At 34.4% G+C, this 18557-nt stretch overlaps 1 protein-coding gene across 1 annotated transcript in view; it reads right to left on the bottom strand.

The window, feature by feature from the left end:
- TRPM7 (transient receptor potential cation channel, subfamily M, member 7) overlaps positions 1-18557 on the bottom strand; it is an 87973-nt gene that overhangs the window by 15714 nt on the left and 53702 nt on the right. The window contains exons 20-29 of the mRNA XM_012728687.1: positions 17749-17877; positions 15973-16251; positions 13417-13591; positions 9668-9794; positions 9180-9364; positions 8153-8285; positions 6992-7707; positions 5367-5416; positions 4458-4517; positions 1345-1438 (exon numbers count right to left, since the gene is read on the bottom strand). Of these exons, the coding sequence (XP_012584141.1) occupies positions 1345-1438; positions 4458-4517; positions 5367-5416; positions 6992-7707; positions 8153-8285; positions 9180-9364; positions 9668-9794; positions 13417-13591; positions 15973-16251; positions 17749-17877 (1948 nt within the window). The remainder of the gene's footprint in view (positions 1-1344; positions 1439-4457; positions 4518-5366; positions 5417-6991; positions 7708-8152; positions 8286-9179; positions 9365-9667; positions 9795-13416; positions 13592-15972; positions 16252-17748; positions 17878-18557) is intronic.

The following is an 18557-nucleotide window of genomic DNA, read 5'->3' as shown; positions in this document are numbered from 1 at the left end:
ATACCATATACCTTGAATATTTTCAAAAAGTGTCTCTGCTACTTTATCAAGCTAAGTGTTTAACCAAATGATATATCTATACTGGTGGAAAAGTAAAGATGCATGTGTTTGGGGAACAGAAAGCTCAAAAATAAAGAGTTTAATACTTTCCTTCTTTAGTGAGAGATCAACAGATAATACCTAAAACTGAAACGAGGACAAAACCCCAAGAGCAAGGTAACTTTAGAAATATTATCCACTTGTCCTCCCTGGTGGTGCAGAGGGTTAAAGCACAGCATTAAAAGAAGCTAAAAGCCACTTCAACATAAGCTTGATTCCCAGCCAGAAAGGTGACCCACATGTTGTGGCAGACCTCTCCTGACCCACTCGCTGCTCCCCTCAGCAGTGTACTTTTGTCAGTCAACCTGTTCTACTCCCCACTCTGTCTCTGGTGAATCCTCTCACTGCCTCTGCACATCTGGCCAGTACCCTAGTTCTATATGCATAAATAAATAAATCTTAAAAAAAAAAAACCTATACACATTATCTGTTAATAATATCAGATATTATTGTTGCCTTTTATTATCTGCCTTCTAATCTACCTATCATTTCTTTCGTTCCATTCTTTTTCTCTGGCTAGAATCTTAAATAGAAATATAGCAAGAATCTCTGTGCACAATTTTGGGTTTTCCATATTTAATTATGAAGTATAATACTTGTGGTGACTTCTCACAGATACCTTTTATTCATACTAAGGAATCCCTCTTCAATTATTACTTGCTAAGAATTTAATTATGAATGGATGTTGTATTTCATCAAATGCATTCCTGCAGTTACTGAAATAAGCATATGATTTTCCTCCTCAAATCCGTTATGATGATTTTTCATTAATAATATTTTGGAACAATAAATCAACAATAAATAAACTTGAGTTGGCCATGACATATACAGCTGAATTTTGTATACCAAAAGAAAATGAAAAGGGAAATTATGGTGAGGAGGCAATGCTGTTTTTATTAAGGAACCTTTTAAAATTTGTAGGTATCTTCAACTTTATAATTTATTCTCCCAGCTTATCACTTTTGTACACACATAACTTAATCTCATTAAAAAAGCATGATACAGAACAGCCACACGTGATCGATTGTAAAAGTAAGCAGATTTGTAGACTGTTTATATTTTACCTTTATAGACTAAATGATTTGTATAAAATAGTGTTGTACACTATGACAGCAACAATGATGAATCAAAATCTCATCTTCTGACTCCTGAAACATTCATAATGCAAGTGTAACATACATGAAATACATATCAAATGAAAATAAACATATTTACCAACATAATTCAAGCAGTAAAATGTCTCACCTTGTTCTGAATGAGAAGAAATGGACCTCTTATGACATTCAGTAAATCCAGAATGATAACTGATGTGCTTCAAAGTGTCATCAGGAGTATGATTCTATGTAATGTACATAAATATAATTTTAAAACAAATAAAATGATTTTTTAATCATTTACTGTGTTTAATATTTAAAAAAATAATATAAAAGTTTATTTTTACATCTTTGTGTGCCTTTTCCCATCTAGTTGTAATCCCCGTGGGCTTCCCACCACCAATTCACCTGTGTGCCATCACCATAGTCCAGTGTACTTCTCCCAAGCCCCATTTCTGACCCCATTTCCCACTCTACCCCCATAAAATGTCTCTGGTATAGAGCTGTTCATTATAATTATTTTCAAATGAAATGATTTTTAAAGCATTTCTAAGTATTATCAAAGTCTTTGTCTTTTTAGCTCAATGTTTTATTCTATCTGGATCTAAAGGATATTATCACAAATTATGGTTATTTTCTTCAATTAGTTAATCTCAAAAACTGCATCATAGCACCTTACTTTTCATCAATCTATCTGAACGAATTACTATTCATAGTAATGCAGGTTCATACAACAAGTAGAAATAGGAGACCATGGGGCTCGCCCAGGTGGCACAACGTGTTAAAGCACTGCATTCTGAAGCTCTCTGAAGCCACTTCTGCATGAGTTTGATCCCCAGCCAGGGAGCAGACCAACATGGCATGGCCTGTACTCCAGTTCTATTAGCATAAATAATCTTAAAAAAAAAAAAAAAAAAAAAAAAAAAAAAAAAAAAAAAAGGAAAAAAGGAGACCATGGTGACTATTTTGCACTAACAATGGCAAAGTGATAATACTTTCTGGGGTTGTGGGTTAACTCATTAATTTGCATTAGTTGTTTATATAACAAAATCTACCTGGTCATACCTGTCAAATTCCAACTCTTTTCAAATCTGTATTGACTCACTATGCCTTAACTTTTTACATTCTACCCTTAATATCTTCTATTTGTATGTTTGAAAATTCCTCATGGTTTGACTGGCCTAATATTTCTATTTTTTAAAGTTTTTAGGTTTGAATTTTGACATTTAAATATAGTCTATCTGAGCTACAATGGACTTTTCCGTATTTCTATCCAATTGTCCAGTATATATTTACTGACAAAATATCCCCATTCTCATCAATTTCTAATTCAAGTCTTCTAAAATAAACACTTATTTGGAAAACAGTTATTTCAAAATCACCAAAATGTTTTTATTAAATATTCATGTTTCAACTGTTCTACTTGTATGTTAGTTATCTAAACAATTAATTCTCCCTCCCCCCGTTCACCTATTCACTTTTTCAAGAACTTCTACTTGTACTAACTAGCATGGGGATGATCTGACACCTTCACATTGTTGTCTCTTTTCATTTAATAAGTTCATCATGAGGTGAAACTGATGGGGAAACCATGATGTTCAATCTTTCTATTAAGAAATGTCTATCCTAAACTGTTTCTTAGGTCTACCAAGTGATTTAAAACAGGGGGAAAAAAGCCGCCAGAGAATGGTGATACAATTATTTCAACTGCTGTTGTGATAACTTGTTAAAGAGATTTAAATTAAAATTCGCGAATGACAACCTAAGCAAGAGTTTTGTTAATAAAAATCAAAAGAGAAACAGATACTAAAATAATATTTAGGAAGCAAAACCAGTTAGACTTAACTGGTTTTCAGTTATTGACTGAAAGGGAGAAACAGGAATATAGTTTTGCCCTGGTAAGCCAGAATGGTAATGTTATTTCTCAAAGAAGGAAGTACAGAAGGAAAAATATGTTTACTGAACAGGGAGATGATGGTGAATTTGAGATTTCAACATGCTGAGTTTCAGAACTATAATTATTCCAGTTAGTCAGCAGTTCTAACCTTTACTAATGTGGAATCAGGCCAAATGGATAGTCAGATTCAGTCTACAGATTTACTTTTCCATATCCATTTCCAGTCCTTAGACTAAAGATTAAGATAAGAAATACTGTGATCTCATGCAAAAGAACTACATAAGTGATGTCAAATATGCTTGGTATGGAATTTTAACAAAATGTTATTTGTATAATGAAAGCAATTAAGACATTTCATGAAACTTAAAGCAAACCCAAGCATAAACAGCTTTACTAAAATTTATGTAGGTACGGCCCTCCCTGGTGGCGCAGCGGGTTAAAGCACAGCACTGAGAATCTGAAGCCACTTCCGCATGAGTTCGATTCCCGCCTGCCGCCTGCCCCGGAGGAGACCACATGGCGAGGCAGACCTCTCAGGAGGTCCTGCTCCCCTCAGCAGTGTACTTTGTTGATCTGTCTGTTCTGCTCCCCACTCTGTCTCTGGTGAAGCCTCTCACCGCCCCTGAGCCTCTGGCCTGTACCCCAGTTCTGTATGCACAAATAAATAAATCTTAAAAAAAAATTTATGTAGGTATATAAACTACTCCATTTATTCATAAAATTTACTTTAATTAAATCCTGTTCTAGAAAAAAAAATCCTACATGAACTACTTTGGTAGAGATGTGCTCTTCCCACTTCATATCACTTTTTCTTATTTCTTTCTTCTTCCCTTCTTTTTTTTACATCGTCATGTGTCAGCTAAGGCTACCTAAATAGACCAAACCAATTTATTCAGTTCTCTCCTCTTTTAAGGCTATATGTGCAGTGGAAAATTCATTATCTTTACAAGTATACCAGAAAATTAAAATGTTTAAAAAACACTACACAAATTATAGTCTTATGATAATTATGCTAAATTTATACCTACTTCTTTCATCTAAAGGCATATGAAGTTTTTTTTTTAAAGATTTATTTATTTGTGCATACAGAACTAGGGTACAGGCCAGAGGCTCAGGGGCGGTGAGAGGCTTCACCAGAGACAGAATGGGGAACAGAACAGGCAGATCGACGAGGTACACTGCTGAGGGGGGCAGCGGGTGGGTCAGGAGAGGTCTGCCACACCTTAGGGACAGGCGGGAATTGAACTCAGGCGGAAGCGGCTTTAGATTCTCAGTGCTGTGCTTTAACCCGCTGCGCCACCAGGGAGGGCCCGACATATGAATATTTTAAGTTGACTTTATTTCCACAAATACTAAAGGGACTTTACCTGATATCTAGGCATCTCTGTATACTCCATAATAGTATTTCTTACATCATTCTGCTGTTCCTATTGGAAGAAATATAAACTTAAAGGCAAATACAGAAAAAGAATCCCTCATAACTATTATTATATCTCAACTAGCATATAATCACCAATTAAATCCCATTACTGATTTTAATCTAACACTTTAATCAGAAACAAAGCATTCAGAACATAACTGTGAACATTTGTATCATCAAAATGCATTTTAATGTGTAAGGTAATAAATAATTTATCTTGACAATTAACCAATAAACTGAATCATAAGAGAAAAAAAGTCATTCATAGAAAGTCTTTTATCACTTTATTTTGTCTTTAGCTTTAGGAATAAACTTTTTTCATTATATTTGCCATCTGATCATTTCCACAATTTAAATTGTTTTTTAAAAGATTTATATATATTTATATTTATGCTTAAAAGACCTGGGATATAGGCCAGAGGGGAGAAGGGTGTGAGAGGATTCACCAGAGACAGAGTGGGGAGCAAAACAGGCAGATATATTGAAATATACTGCTAAGGAAAGCAGTGGGAGAGACAAGAGAGGTGTGCTGTACCATGTGGGTTAGCTCCCTGGTGGGCCAGATTGAATTCCTGCTATAGTGGCTGGTGACAGCTTGAAAGTGCTGAGACTTTAATCCCTGTGCTAATGGGGAAGCTCAACAACTTAACTTCTTTAAGTCGGAGAAGACCAGTACCTCCAGGTTCACTTAATTTTATCTGTATCCTCTTTTTGAGGTATATTGTTTCAAATGTGGGATAATTATGTTAATGTTTACTGAAAAATTGTTGAAGTGTACTTTGAACAAATCCCCAAGTTAGTGAAATAAAATCAAATTATGACATTATAAGGATTGACTTATGGATATTTCTTTTACCTTGCTTGATGTTTCTTTAAACTTCTGTAAATCCATGCTATCTCGGTGTCCTTAAAAAGAATTGTAAAAAGAATTACAACAGTAATTATTTTTTGTTTTTCTAACTTATCAAAAGAAAGGTTCTCCAAAATAAAATTTTATTTCACAAAATGAAAAGCATTCTAAATAATCCAGTATTAAGCTATGAAACACTGAAATTCAACAGAAAAATAGAGTGGAGTAATGGATTTTTTAACACTATTTAAACATGATTTATGCATTAAATACACACATTACATATAAAAATGCACTTATGTGATATATATATATCATCCCACTGACACATATTAACAAACTAAAAAACATTAAAAATATAAACTGAGATAGACCTATGTAGCAAAAGTTGTCTATAACCTACAATGAACTCCACATAGTATAGCAGTAGAAATCAGTTTGCTCAGTATATTTAGAGAACTTATAATTGCTAAACTTAAGTTGGAGATTTCACATAGACATAACTTGTTCTCTTTCCTCAACAATCTTTATACATGTTCCATAACCAGGTATGTCTTTAGGTTACAAATTCTCAAATGTTAAAGATGGTTGGGAAGCCACCTGGAAAAAATTCAAACCTGATGAGAGATAAGTAAGGTCTTATTCATATTTTGGAACATCCTGGGTATTACCACAAATAACCTAAGTTGTTTGCTAGGAAACTTTTTGTTAGCTCCTTTAATCTTCATAATCTAAAAGGAAGACTTTAGAATACCATATTCTCCCAAATACTAGGTTTTAGCTAGCTCTATAAAACAATCCTTCTTCAACTTTTCCCTAGGCATGACACACTGCCAGCATTTAAATATAGTTAAGTCTATAACATTAAAATAAAAACCTTCAGGCCCTCCCTGGTGGCGCAGCGGGTTAAAGTACAGCACTGAGAATCTGAGGCCACTTCCGCATGAGTTCGATTCCCGCCTGCCGCCTGCCCCGGAGGAGACCACATGGCGTGGCAGACCTCTCCTGACCGGCCCGCTGCTTCCCTCAGCAGTGTACTTTGTCCATCTGCCTGTTCTGCTCCCCGCTCTGTCTCTGGTGAAGCCTCTCACCTCCCCTGAGCCTCTGGCCTGTACCCCAGTTCTGTATGCACAAATAAATAAATAAATCTTTAAAAAATAATAATAATAAAATAAAATAAAAACCTTCAGCAAAAATAAACAAATAAATAATTTGCAGCGACATGGGTAGAGCAGAAGGCATTATGTTCAGTGAAATAAGTCAAAAAGAAATTATCAGGTTTGACTATAGGAGGAATATAGGGAAACCAAATAAGGGGTCAGGGGAAAAATAAACCAATGCAAAACAGAAAAACCATAAACATATACAAACCACAATGTTATTTCTTCTTGCCGTCCCTACCAAGCTTTTAACAGTTATCTCCAAGTCACTTTCAATATTTCCACTGTACTCCTGTTTCCCTAAAATCTGGCTTCTCCCTTTTCCACTCCCTGTTTTCACCAAGGTTAGCACTACATTATCATAGCCAAAATAAATATATTTTAAACCCATATTTTACTGGAGCTTTCTGAGGCCTGAGAATGGATGATTCTTTATACTGATAGAGGAAAAAGATCACCAAACATATTTACCAACAAATGCTCCAAATTCTATATTATCTCCTTCTGCAGCTTTAGAGCAAACAGCTTCTTGATCTTTGGTTACAGTTTCCAAGTGGCTTTTACAACTTGGCTGGGATGGTGTACTAACAAAAAATTTGGTTGGTGGAGATGACTGATGTGGTATACTGTTAGATGAATTGCCAAATTTTTGAGTTTTACTAAATGTTTTCAAGGTTTCTAACCCAGGTAGTCTCTGTCGTAGTTCTGGGGGAGAAACAGCACTTGGGAATAAGGCACTGCAAGAGGAACCAGCCTCTGGAAAATTGAATTCTTTTCTCTGGGGTATTACAGGTAAATCTTGACCAAATGTGTTACCCTGGGGATCTTTTTCATCTTTCATAAAAACATTACAAAGAAAAGGATTATTGTTTTCAAGACCACCTTGAGGAAGAGAGGAGCTAAGTGTATTTACAACACTGTGTTTTTTCCATACAGAAGGCCTTAAAGGAACATCATCAATAAGGTTTTGAGCCAAATGTTTGGAAATGCTCAATTCTCGGGTAATTTCATTGTGAACTTTGCTAGCTTCTGAAGCTTTCTGCGCAGTGAGTGTTTTTAATGTGTCTACAGTCAGGGCTGAAAGATCTTGCAAATGGCCAATTTGAGAATCTAATGACTGCAGTGATCTTTTTATATAGTTGACACGATCTCCAACTTCTTTAATCTGGATGCACATCTGCTCCACTCTGCAGGAGAAACAAAGACTTTTTACAAATGTTAAAAATTAATGTTTTAGAAATCCTTTTAATAATCCTACTAATTGGTAATAGTAAAAGAAAAAATTTACATGCATGCAAATCAATATACAAAAGAAAATACAGTTAATTCTTTACATAAGGCACTCCTATGTTTAAGGAGGACCCAGTGCTAATATTACAAGACATAAGATTTTTCAATGTTTTTGCTTCATAGACTGTTACTATATCCCCACATCAAAGCACCACAAAGAATGCATATACAGCCACACATATACATATAAGTACCATTATCATTTCTGTAACTACACAAGTATCATATGCTTCCAGAATGTAGTGAAGCTGATGTAAAGATACAAATGCCTTAAAATATATGACATAACTAGTAGAATTCCTATAGATAAAATAAACAATTATAATTAGAGCACTTCAGAACCTTTCAAAAGTAACACGAATTCTTTCTTCACTTCCAGTATGAAATTTATCATCTTTTTCATTAAAAAACATTTCAACACACTGTTCTTCAAAATCATGAAGTTTCTTTTGATCTTCCTCTGTTAAAAAAAGTTCTAAAGAAGGAAAATAAGAAGTAGTCAATGAAGATTATCAAGATATAAAGCTTTAGTTATACTATCGTGTAAATTATTCAGAGATGAGGACTATATGCATCATTTGCATTTTTCCTCTGTATACTGCTGTGTTTCTAAAGTATTAGACAGGTTTTGCTTTTTTTTTTTTCACTCATAGTGTGATGCTGACATCATACTTTCATATACTTCTTTCAATTTTCTTTTCCTATTAAATACCTTTCGTCTATCTTTCTTTATATTTCTCTCTAACACAGATGGCACAAAAGAAAGTCTAAGCACCATGCCTCACTGGTGGCATGGAGGTTAAAGACACAGCACTGACAAGTTGTCATGAGCCACTGCTACTTGACTTAGATCCCCAGCCAGGGAGCTGACTCACATGGGCACAGAAGACCTCTCCTGTCATACCCATTGCTCCACTCAGCAGTGTAATTCAAGTCAATCTGAATGCTCTGTTCCCCATTCTGTCTCTGGTGAAATCTCTCTCTCCCCTGCACCTCTGGCCTATATCCCGGTTCTTGTATGCATAAATAAATAAATCTTTAAAAAATTTGAGTACAATTTGACAAAGTGATTAGCCTTGTGTCTATAAGAACGCACTATCACTTTACACAGCAGCAAAAAAAGGCTTAAAAACTAAGTTGCTATGATTTGTATTACCATTTAAAAAATTAGATGCCAGACCCAAAATGGATATTAAATTCACTTTTATAGATATCTGTATATTAAAATTCTTTTCTTTTAGCAAATTCAACCAAAGTCTTTGCAATAACATTAACCAATTAAGCCTTCTGAATAAATTTGCTACTTGGCCTGTTTAATTCTGATAAGTCACAAAAAATACCTGTGTAAATATTAACATATTTTACTTACTTGGTCCATCTGAAGTTTTATCTTTTTTTCTTCTTTTACATATGCAGCAAAACAGAGAAACTATATGACTGAGGATGATAAGTGGTGGAGGCAGAACTGGTTTCTCATGATAAGCCATAATAAAATGATAACGCTGATATTTCCATACAATATTAGAAATTGCCTTTACTTGTAAATACACATTGCTGAATAAAACAGAATAAACAAATTTAGCCACTCACATCTCAACATTCTCAAGTATTAACCTAACATTGCCAGAAAACCCAAATAAGGGTTAAATTTATAAAGAGCTGAATGTTGCATGGCAATAAAGTCTCAAATTTAGAACTAATTTAACTGGAAAAAACATGCCTTCAATGTAATTTCCAATGATTTCAACAGTTAAGCCTCAATAAAAATTTTAATGTAGATATTGCATAATTCCTTCAAAATGAGTAGAACTTCATGTAAAACAATCTCATTACCAAAGTGACCAAATAAATTCTTACTTGAAAAATGCAATAAGAAGATTGACCATAATGATATACTGTACAAAGAGGTAGACTGCTTGCAGAAATGGTGTCAACCATGTCCCAGGACCACAGATTTCAGGTATGGTAGAATCATTTGCACACACTTTAGAAAGAAAAGAAAATTAAAATATAGTAATTCATCAGTTACCATTATATCAGCATTTATTTGAGAAGTTTCTATTATATACAAATCTCTTTCACAGATTCTGGCAAGTTTCTACATAGGTAGTCACAGAAACACCAACTTAAAAGTATCCCAATACAGAAGAGCTTTCTTTGTGACAAATGTGGGTACTATTTATATTAAACTCTATTCCAGACAAGTAAGTATGTATTTCTGTTATGTCTACCCTTCAAGGCAGGGTTTAGTCTAATAACATTAAGCAGAATGATTTAGTTACTCTATATACTATTTCTGTATAAAAAACAAGTGAATTGTGAGTATGATATACTCACAGTAAATTTACAAACATAAAAATTACTGAGTTTATCTTATTAAGTCACAAAAGAATGACTTAGGGAGTTATTAAAGCGTTTCTCAAATATAGTAATTAGTTCTGAATTTCTTGTTTTTCATTCCCCTTACCTGGAATGTTTCAAAATCAGAACATACCTGAATATAAATATAGAAGGGGAGAGCTTTAATATCCTTCACAGGAGTGATGAGGAATAATTAAGATCAATTTAAGTAGGGCAGAATTAGTGACAAGTTGCATAAAAATGTCTATAATATGCATAGCTTTTGATAATTAGCAATTGTTTAAAAACACAGATACCACTGAAATTCTCATAATGGCTCTATCATTCCTTTCAAATGAATGGTTTTATAGGCAAACTGATCTAAAGTTATCATACTCTTAAAAAATTTATCAACTTATTTCCATTATATTTAATCTGATGAAAAAAAAAAAAAGATTTGATGAAAACAAATACCCAAGAATCAGTGATAAAAACTATACTCTATGGTTGACAACAACTATAACCGTAACAAAAAAAGAGCAGAAAATGAAAAACTGGAAATGACATTGAACAAGCCATTAAGCACAAAATTTGACAGGGTTTTTAAAGCCTATTTAATTTTTTAAAAATTTGCATCTTTGGGCCCTCCCTGGTGGCGCAGCGGGTTAAAGCACTGCACTGAGAAGCTAAAGCACTTCCGCATGAGTTCGATTCCCGCCTGCCCCGGAGGTGACCCACATGGCGTGGCAGACCTCTCCTGACCCACCCACTGCTTCCCTCAGCAGTGTACTTCATCGATTTGCCTGTTATGCTCCCCACTCTGTCTGGTGAAGACTCTCACTGCCCCTGCACCTCTGGCTTGTACCCTAGTTCTGTATGAATAAATCTTTTTTAAAAATCTGCATATTAGACTAAAAAGCTAAAAGTATCTTATGTAAAGCCAAAAGACAAAATATTGAGGCTTCTGACTTAACTATCCCACCACCAAATCACCCATAGTCTTCTACCACAGTTTAATGTACTCACTAATCCCCTTTTTCAGAGCTCTCCTCCCCCTTTCTGCATGTCTCAGATCTGTATCATCTTTCAAGGATGGTTTTAATGTTTCTGTTTGTTTTATCTATATTCTACTTATAAGTGATAAAATCTGGCATTTATCTTTTACATCCTGGCTTATTTCACTTAACACAATCCCTTCTAGCTCTATCATGTTGTTGTAAAGAGCATGAGTTTATCTTTTTTTATTTAAAGATTTATTTATTTATACATACAGAACTGGGGTACAGGCCAGAGGTGTAGGGGTAAGAGGATTCAAAGACAGAGTGGAGAGCAGAACAGGCAGGCTGACTGAAATAACACTGCTGAGGGGAGCAGCTGGTAAGTCAGGGGAGGTCTGCTGTACCATGTGGTCACCCCTACTCCGTCAGGGATTGAAGTCATGCCGCAGCAGCTGCGATAGCTTCATAGTGCTGTGTTTTAACCAGTTGTGACACCAGGCAGAGCCCAATTTGTCTTTCTCTTTTTTTTTTTTTAAGATTTATTTATTTATTCATACAGAACAGGGGTACAGGCCAGAGATGCAGAGGGTGAGAGGATTCACCAGACACAGAGCAGGGAACAGAACAGGCAGATCAGGAGAGGTCTGCCGTGCCATGTGGTCAGCCATGTGGTCACGTCCGGGTGGAGGGGGATCGAACTCATGGGGAAGTGGCTTTAGCTTCTTAGTGCTGTGCTTTAAAGCGTGCCACCAGGGAGAGCCTATCTTTCTCTTTTGATGTTGAGTAGTGTTCCATTGCGTGTGTATATATAAAGTATCTCCTTGATTCACTCATCTGTTTTTGGGTACTTAAGTTGTTTCCATTCCTTAGATATGGTAAATAGTGTTGCAATAAACACAGGAATTAAGGTTTCCTTTTGAGTTAGTGTTTTTGTGTTCTCTGGGTAGCTATCTAGGAGTATCTAGGAGTAAAACAACTGGCAGATCCATTTTTCGTCTTCTGAGGAACCACCACACTGCTTTCCATAGGAGATGGACCAATTTACATTCTCACCAATAGTATAAAGACTTGCTTTTTCTCCATACCCTACCCAGCATTTCTTACTTCTGTTTTTTTTTTTTTTTTTAAAAAAGATGGGTTATTCTCACAGATGTGAGCTCCTATCTCAATGTGAAAAACCTCACTGTTTCAATGAGCAACTGAACACCTTGTTGCTATCATCTGATGTAATCACCTTTAAATGAGGAAAAGCAACAGAGGTAGGTTCACAAAGGAGTGAAGGAAGAAGGGAGAGAGGAGCAAGATATCAAGGGTGGATTAACAAAGTAGAATCTGTAACTCAGATGTGCAGGTGAGCAGAAGAACATCCCTGAAATGTATTCACAATATCAGATATCTATACTTATAAAATGAAACAACAGCAACAAAATCTTATGCAGAAAATGTATCTCCAGTTTAATTTTGTAATTCACGAATTTCTTAAATTTACCATGGTTAGTCCAATCTAATCACAGTGACCCCATTAACCACCCTGTTTCAGAGATAGTCTAGCCCAATTTGAGCGAATGAGATTAAAGGGCAGGTTCACTACGGGATTTTGGGAAATGGAATTTTTCCTCTTAAGAGAATCATGGAAAACGGTTTTCTTATAGTAACAGAGTTTTCTTATTATAAGGAAAATATGTAAAAATCAGTAATCTTAGAGCCATGGGATGGAAGAAAAGGTGTCCTTCACCACAAATTAACCAACTATTAAGACTATTATATTTCTTTTTAAAAAAGATTTATTTATGCATGAATTGGGGTACAGGCCAGAGGTGCAGGGATGGTGAGAGGATTCACCAAAGACAGAGTGGGGAGCACAACAGGCAGATCAACGAAGTATACTGCTGAGGGGAGCAGCAGGTGATACAGGAGAGGTCTGGACACCATGAGGGTCCCCTCCAGGCCAGAGATTGAACTCGAACTGAAGCTGTTGTAGCCAGCTTGTGCTGTGCTTTAACCTACTGTACCACCAGGGAAGGGAGGGCCCAGACTATTCTATTCCTAAACTTTCTATTATGTTAACTAAAAAAAGTTCCTATGGTATATGTCAGCTTAGGCCTGTTTTCCATACTTGGGAATAATTCTAAAATAATTTTCTCCCAATTATGTTATATTTCTTCTGGGGTTAACTAATACATTGTGAGAAAGCTTACTCAGACTGGTATGCTTCTGAATAAAAAACATAAAATATGCAAAAAAAAAATCATAAACATAAATTCTTACCATCAATTTCATATGCATAAACTTCACCAAAAATCATCCAATATGGCTGAAAAACTATATCTTTAGCAAGAGTCCAAGATGGTGGTTTATGAGGATGAAGTATTGCCGTTCTGGGAACACCAAAACTAAGTAATACAAGAGCCATAATCACTACAATGTAGAACATATTGGCCACCTGTTAAAAAATAAACACACATTATATGGGAATTTTAAACATGATGAATTTTCATCTTAAAAAGTTTCAAATCTTTTGATAACTAGAATCTTTTGAGTTTCTAAAAATTTCTAATATTAGTATTCAGGAAGCTCTTAGAACATAAACATTAACATCAAGCAGAATATGAACCAAATCACACGGGCAGATCAATTTCCACAGTGCACTTTCTTAAACTGCTGTTTTTACAACTTAGGTACAGATTTTCTTTTCTATCTCCCCTTGATATTTAATATGCTCACTTTATGAGGAAAAGCATATTTCTCAACCATCCTGATAGAAAACTTTCAAGGAATTAAGGAAAATAAACTAAATTATCAAGGTCATGTTGAAACTTAATTGATAATATTTACTTAGTTAACAAGTCCTTTTGCAAATCAGTTGGTTTGCAATTCTTTATTGTTCAAATTTCAACAAAATTTTAAAAAAATTTACCTATGATAGAGCCTATAAATTACTGAAAACATTTTTTTAATAGTTAAATCACAATATGAATTTTGGTAGCAACACCTAGGAATTAAAAATATTGAGAGAAATGGTATAATTGAGCTTTATTTCTATCTAGTTATTTAGATGTACAAGTGTTCTGCATTTACATCTAAAAAGAGAATGTTGCCTCACTCTAGTAGTATTTAGTACTGATTCACAAGTAACAATCTACTGGGGGTAAGTCCCATACAGACTAAGATTATATTAACAATAAATCTGTACTTCAATTTACTGTGAACCAACAATTGCAATGATATATCGAAGCGATGAAACTACTCTGACACTCTCATGTATTTTTAAAATTAATATACAAGTTAGAGTAGAAATAGAAGGCAGAGGATACAGCTCAGGTACAGAACACCAGCAGAAACAGAAGGTGGGAACATGAAAGCTAAAGTCTAGACTAGTTGTCTAGACTTGGAGTGATTGTAAAACATTTTTTTCCATACAATCACTTAGAACTTGATTCTCCATCTTTAAAATGCTATCTATCAGAGCTGCCCCCAAATTTCATTTTTATATTAGAGTTCAATCATTATGACTTGCAAAGAGTCATAATAATATTGAAAATTCAGTTTTTAATTTTATAGAATAGATTAAAAATGTCTTCTTTGGGGCCTTCCTGGTGGTGCAGCAGGTTAAAGCATAGCACTAAGAAGTTAAAGCCATTTCAGCATGAGTTCGATCCCCACCCCAGAGGTGACCCACATGGTGTGGCAGACCTCTCCTGACCAGCTCTCTTCTCCCCTCATAAGTTTACTTCATTGATCTGCCTGTCTGCTTCCCATTCTGTCTCTGGTGAATCCTCTCACTGCCCCTACACTTCTGGCCTGTATCCAGCTCTGTATGCACAAATAAATAAATCTTAAAAAAAAAAAAAAAAAATCAGAAAAAAAAAAGCCTTCTTTGAGTGTTTAAGAGAATTACTAATGCTAAGGTATGCTTTCAGTAAACAAAATTTTGGAAGGCAAATAATTAATCAAACATTATTTTAATACATATGATATACTTTGGAATCCAACTATTTACCTATAATTAAAGAGAACACCGGAGTTAAAAACTGTAAACAAAACCCTAATCTGTACTGAAGAATCCTAAAATTACTAAAAATTCTAAAATCCTAAAAGGTGTATGGCTAAAGATTCATGTCTCTGGATTTCATACCTTTTCATGTAAAATCTGTTTGACAACCTTCCTATCTGATCTAAATTGAAATTATTTGAATATTCCTAGTCAATTTGCTCAAATCTAAAATGAGTACTCCTAATTTGAATATGGAGATATACAGAGTGGGACATTTATGCAATTTTCATTAGTCTGATCTTCAATAGAGGTGTATATTGTGAGGAAGATTTCTTCTTTTTAAAATCTTTTACATCTGTAAGCTTTTTAAGCTGTTTTCTCTGATTAGAAATTTCCTGCTCATGAAAATTATTTGAAATAATTACTCTAGATATAATACAGATTGAAGAGAGGCCATAATGGTTGTGAGTAAACACATTACCCAATTTACTGGGTACGGGATAATGAGGGATTGATCTAGGGTAGTGGTCATAAAGATGAAAACAAATTCACAAGTTCATATTTTTCATTCTGATCTCAAATAGTCCTAGCAAGCAGCATTTAAAAATTAAAACAATTCATAAAACAAACAATATATGGTTTTCCTAGACTTACCCCATCTAATACTTTAAAAATTAATAACCTTATGGGATGGTTGAAGTATGCAGAAAAATAAAAGCATGAATTAACATTTACTGGGTCAAGTAAAATGGTTTAATGACATGTTTTCAAGATTTTAAGGCAAAAATATCACTAAGCCCATGAGTATTATCAAACGCCTCTCAACTTACCATTTTTCCAATCATCATTACATAAGGTCCTGCCTGTTGATTTACAGCTAGAAAATCTAGCAAACGCACATACCAAAATATTATGTTAAGACAGTAAATTAATCTTCCAGCCACAAAAACATGATTACTATATGCATCCTCAAAGTTCCATTTTGCTCCAAATCGTAGCCCAAATCCAATGAAGAAAGAAATTATGGCAATTGTATCACTGATATTGAAGTAATCACTAAACCACACTTTAATCTTCTGGCTTATCTTCCCGGCTTCAGACATAAAAATCTGAAAGTCAAAAAAAAGACTTAATGAATCTTATAAAACACACACACCAGCATTCAATTACAGTGTCACATTTTTTAATATTCCAAAGCACTTTTTGATTATTTTGGCATTTAATGATGCATTTTATCAAAAACAATTCTGTAAGATACCATGGGCATGGTATTGAAAAATATCCTGCAAATGACTTGTTCAGTCAAACTCATGCAACAAGCTAAAAATCTGATACTATTAATAGAACACAGCTCTCTAGACTTAGAATATAAGATACTTAGGAACAGTTGTTTATTTTTTTTTTTAAAGATTTATTTATTTGTACATACAGAACTGGGGTACAGGCCAGAGGCTCAGGGGCGGTGAGAGGCTTCACCAGAGACAGAGTGGGGAGCAGAACAGGCAGATCAACAAAGTATACTGCTGAGGGGAGCAGCGGGCGGGTCAGGAGAGGTCTGCCATGCCATGTGGTCATCTCCAGGGCAGGCGGGAATTGAACTCATGCGGAAGTGGCTTTAGCTTCTCAGTGCAGTGCTTTAACCCGCTGCGCCACCAGGGAGGGCCACAGTTGTTTATTTTTTATTGAAAAACACAAATATGTTCTGATATGACTTTCTTATGGTGCCTTATTTGCATAATAGGAAACAACTCAATGATTTAAGTAGTTGTTTTTATCTTTATTCTTGAGTATTAATTAACATTAAAATAATTTTTGGGAGTGAATGTCTATATGTGTCATATTATCAAATAAGCATTAAAGTCTCCCTTGCACTCTTTTCCTTAGTCTGTTAATTTCCCTTCCCACTAGTGGCAACAATTTTTATTTCTCTCTATTGAGACCATATACAACTATTTTATAGGTATATAGTTTAAAATACATTTAAGCTTGCTTTTATCATCTAACCACATTCTTTCTTCAAACCTGTTGATAAAACAACAGGTTTCACAAACACACAGATCAAAACACTCAGCTATTTAAAAATTTACTAGGATACTTTATTTAATCAAAATTCCCATGATACCTAAGCAGGCGAGAAGTATAATGCCTTCTATTTATTTCTGTAATTCTTGTATTCTCTAAATATAAAGTTGAGAAAAAATAATTAAGAAATATTTAAGAGTGTTTGGAAAAAATCCATCTCTCTAACTATGACAGTCAAAGTTAACAGTATACTAATATCTATATTTTGTCATAATTTTTACAACAGAAAAAATAAAACATGTTCCTTTGAATTAATATTTTTACATTCTTTGGTAGTTACCTAGGAGGAAAAATTACTGGGTGGTAAGTGTGGTGTGGTAACATACGTATCAAGGGGTATATAAATCTAAGTCATATAGAGTGTTTATACCAATGTTATCTCAACAATTAATAAATACATTACACACACTTCTATAAAGTCGTAACTTACTAATATTATGAACACACATACCCACATATATACCCAAAGTAAAGTAAATTCCTCATATATGCAAGAAACTACAGCTAAGAAAAACTAGACATACCTCCCGGACTTTCTCAATGGCATAGGTAAAAATATAAGCAATAACAATCCATTCTTGAACTGAAGGTAGATGTTCCATTTTTACAAGAACCACAAATGTATAAAGCATAAGAAATCCTAGGTATGCCAGCTAGGAAAACAAAAGATAAGTAACAGTGATTACAAGAGTCCCTGTTATATATTTCAGCTTTGAAGTGAAAGTTTTAATATTAATTTTCTTCAGTGCAGATACTGCAATTGTCAATCAAAAATATAATTGGTCCCTAGGGTATGAAGTTTTTCTGCAACTTTGATAACCTTTTATAACTTTCAAGAAATGTAATGAAATGGCTCAGGTTATTAGCCATGTATGTGGGTGAGAAAGCAATGGTTGAAGGAACCAAGTTTCAAATATTCATCTTAGCACTAAGTCATTTTGCCTACTTGGGAATTCAAAAATAGCCTAGTAATGACAAGTATAAAAAACAGTGAGATGAAAAACTAAAGTTTTCCTGGGAAGTGGAGTAAAAACCTATTCATGCAGACTGTGGCTAAAAGTGGGGCTACTCTTATGTATTTCTTGAACTCATTCTATCCCTCTGTGAATGGGTTCTTTACTCCTATAGTAAAATCTGTTCATTCATAACACAAGAGAAAAGTCAATTAGATGTCACATAATTAAATATGTAGTCTAATGATTAAAAGAAATAAGCTATCATACTATGGACAAAACTACATGAAGTTGTCAACACTACAAAAGGTTTATTTCTAAAATTTAATACATTATCTGCAAACTTCTAAAGTACAAAGAAATCACAATTGTGTGTCAGA

Source organism: Condylura cristata, unplaced genomic scaffold, assembly GCF_000260355.1.
Source record: "Condylura cristata isolate star-nosed mole 26May11 unplaced genomic scaffold, ConCri1.0 scaffold00023, whole genome shotgun sequence".
NCBI lineage: Eukaryota > Metazoa > Chordata > Mammalia > Eulipotyphla > Talpidae > Condylura > Condylura cristata.
The sequence above is the reverse complement of the archived record's forward strand: the minus strand, read 5'-3'. Positions and strand labels throughout refer to the sequence as shown.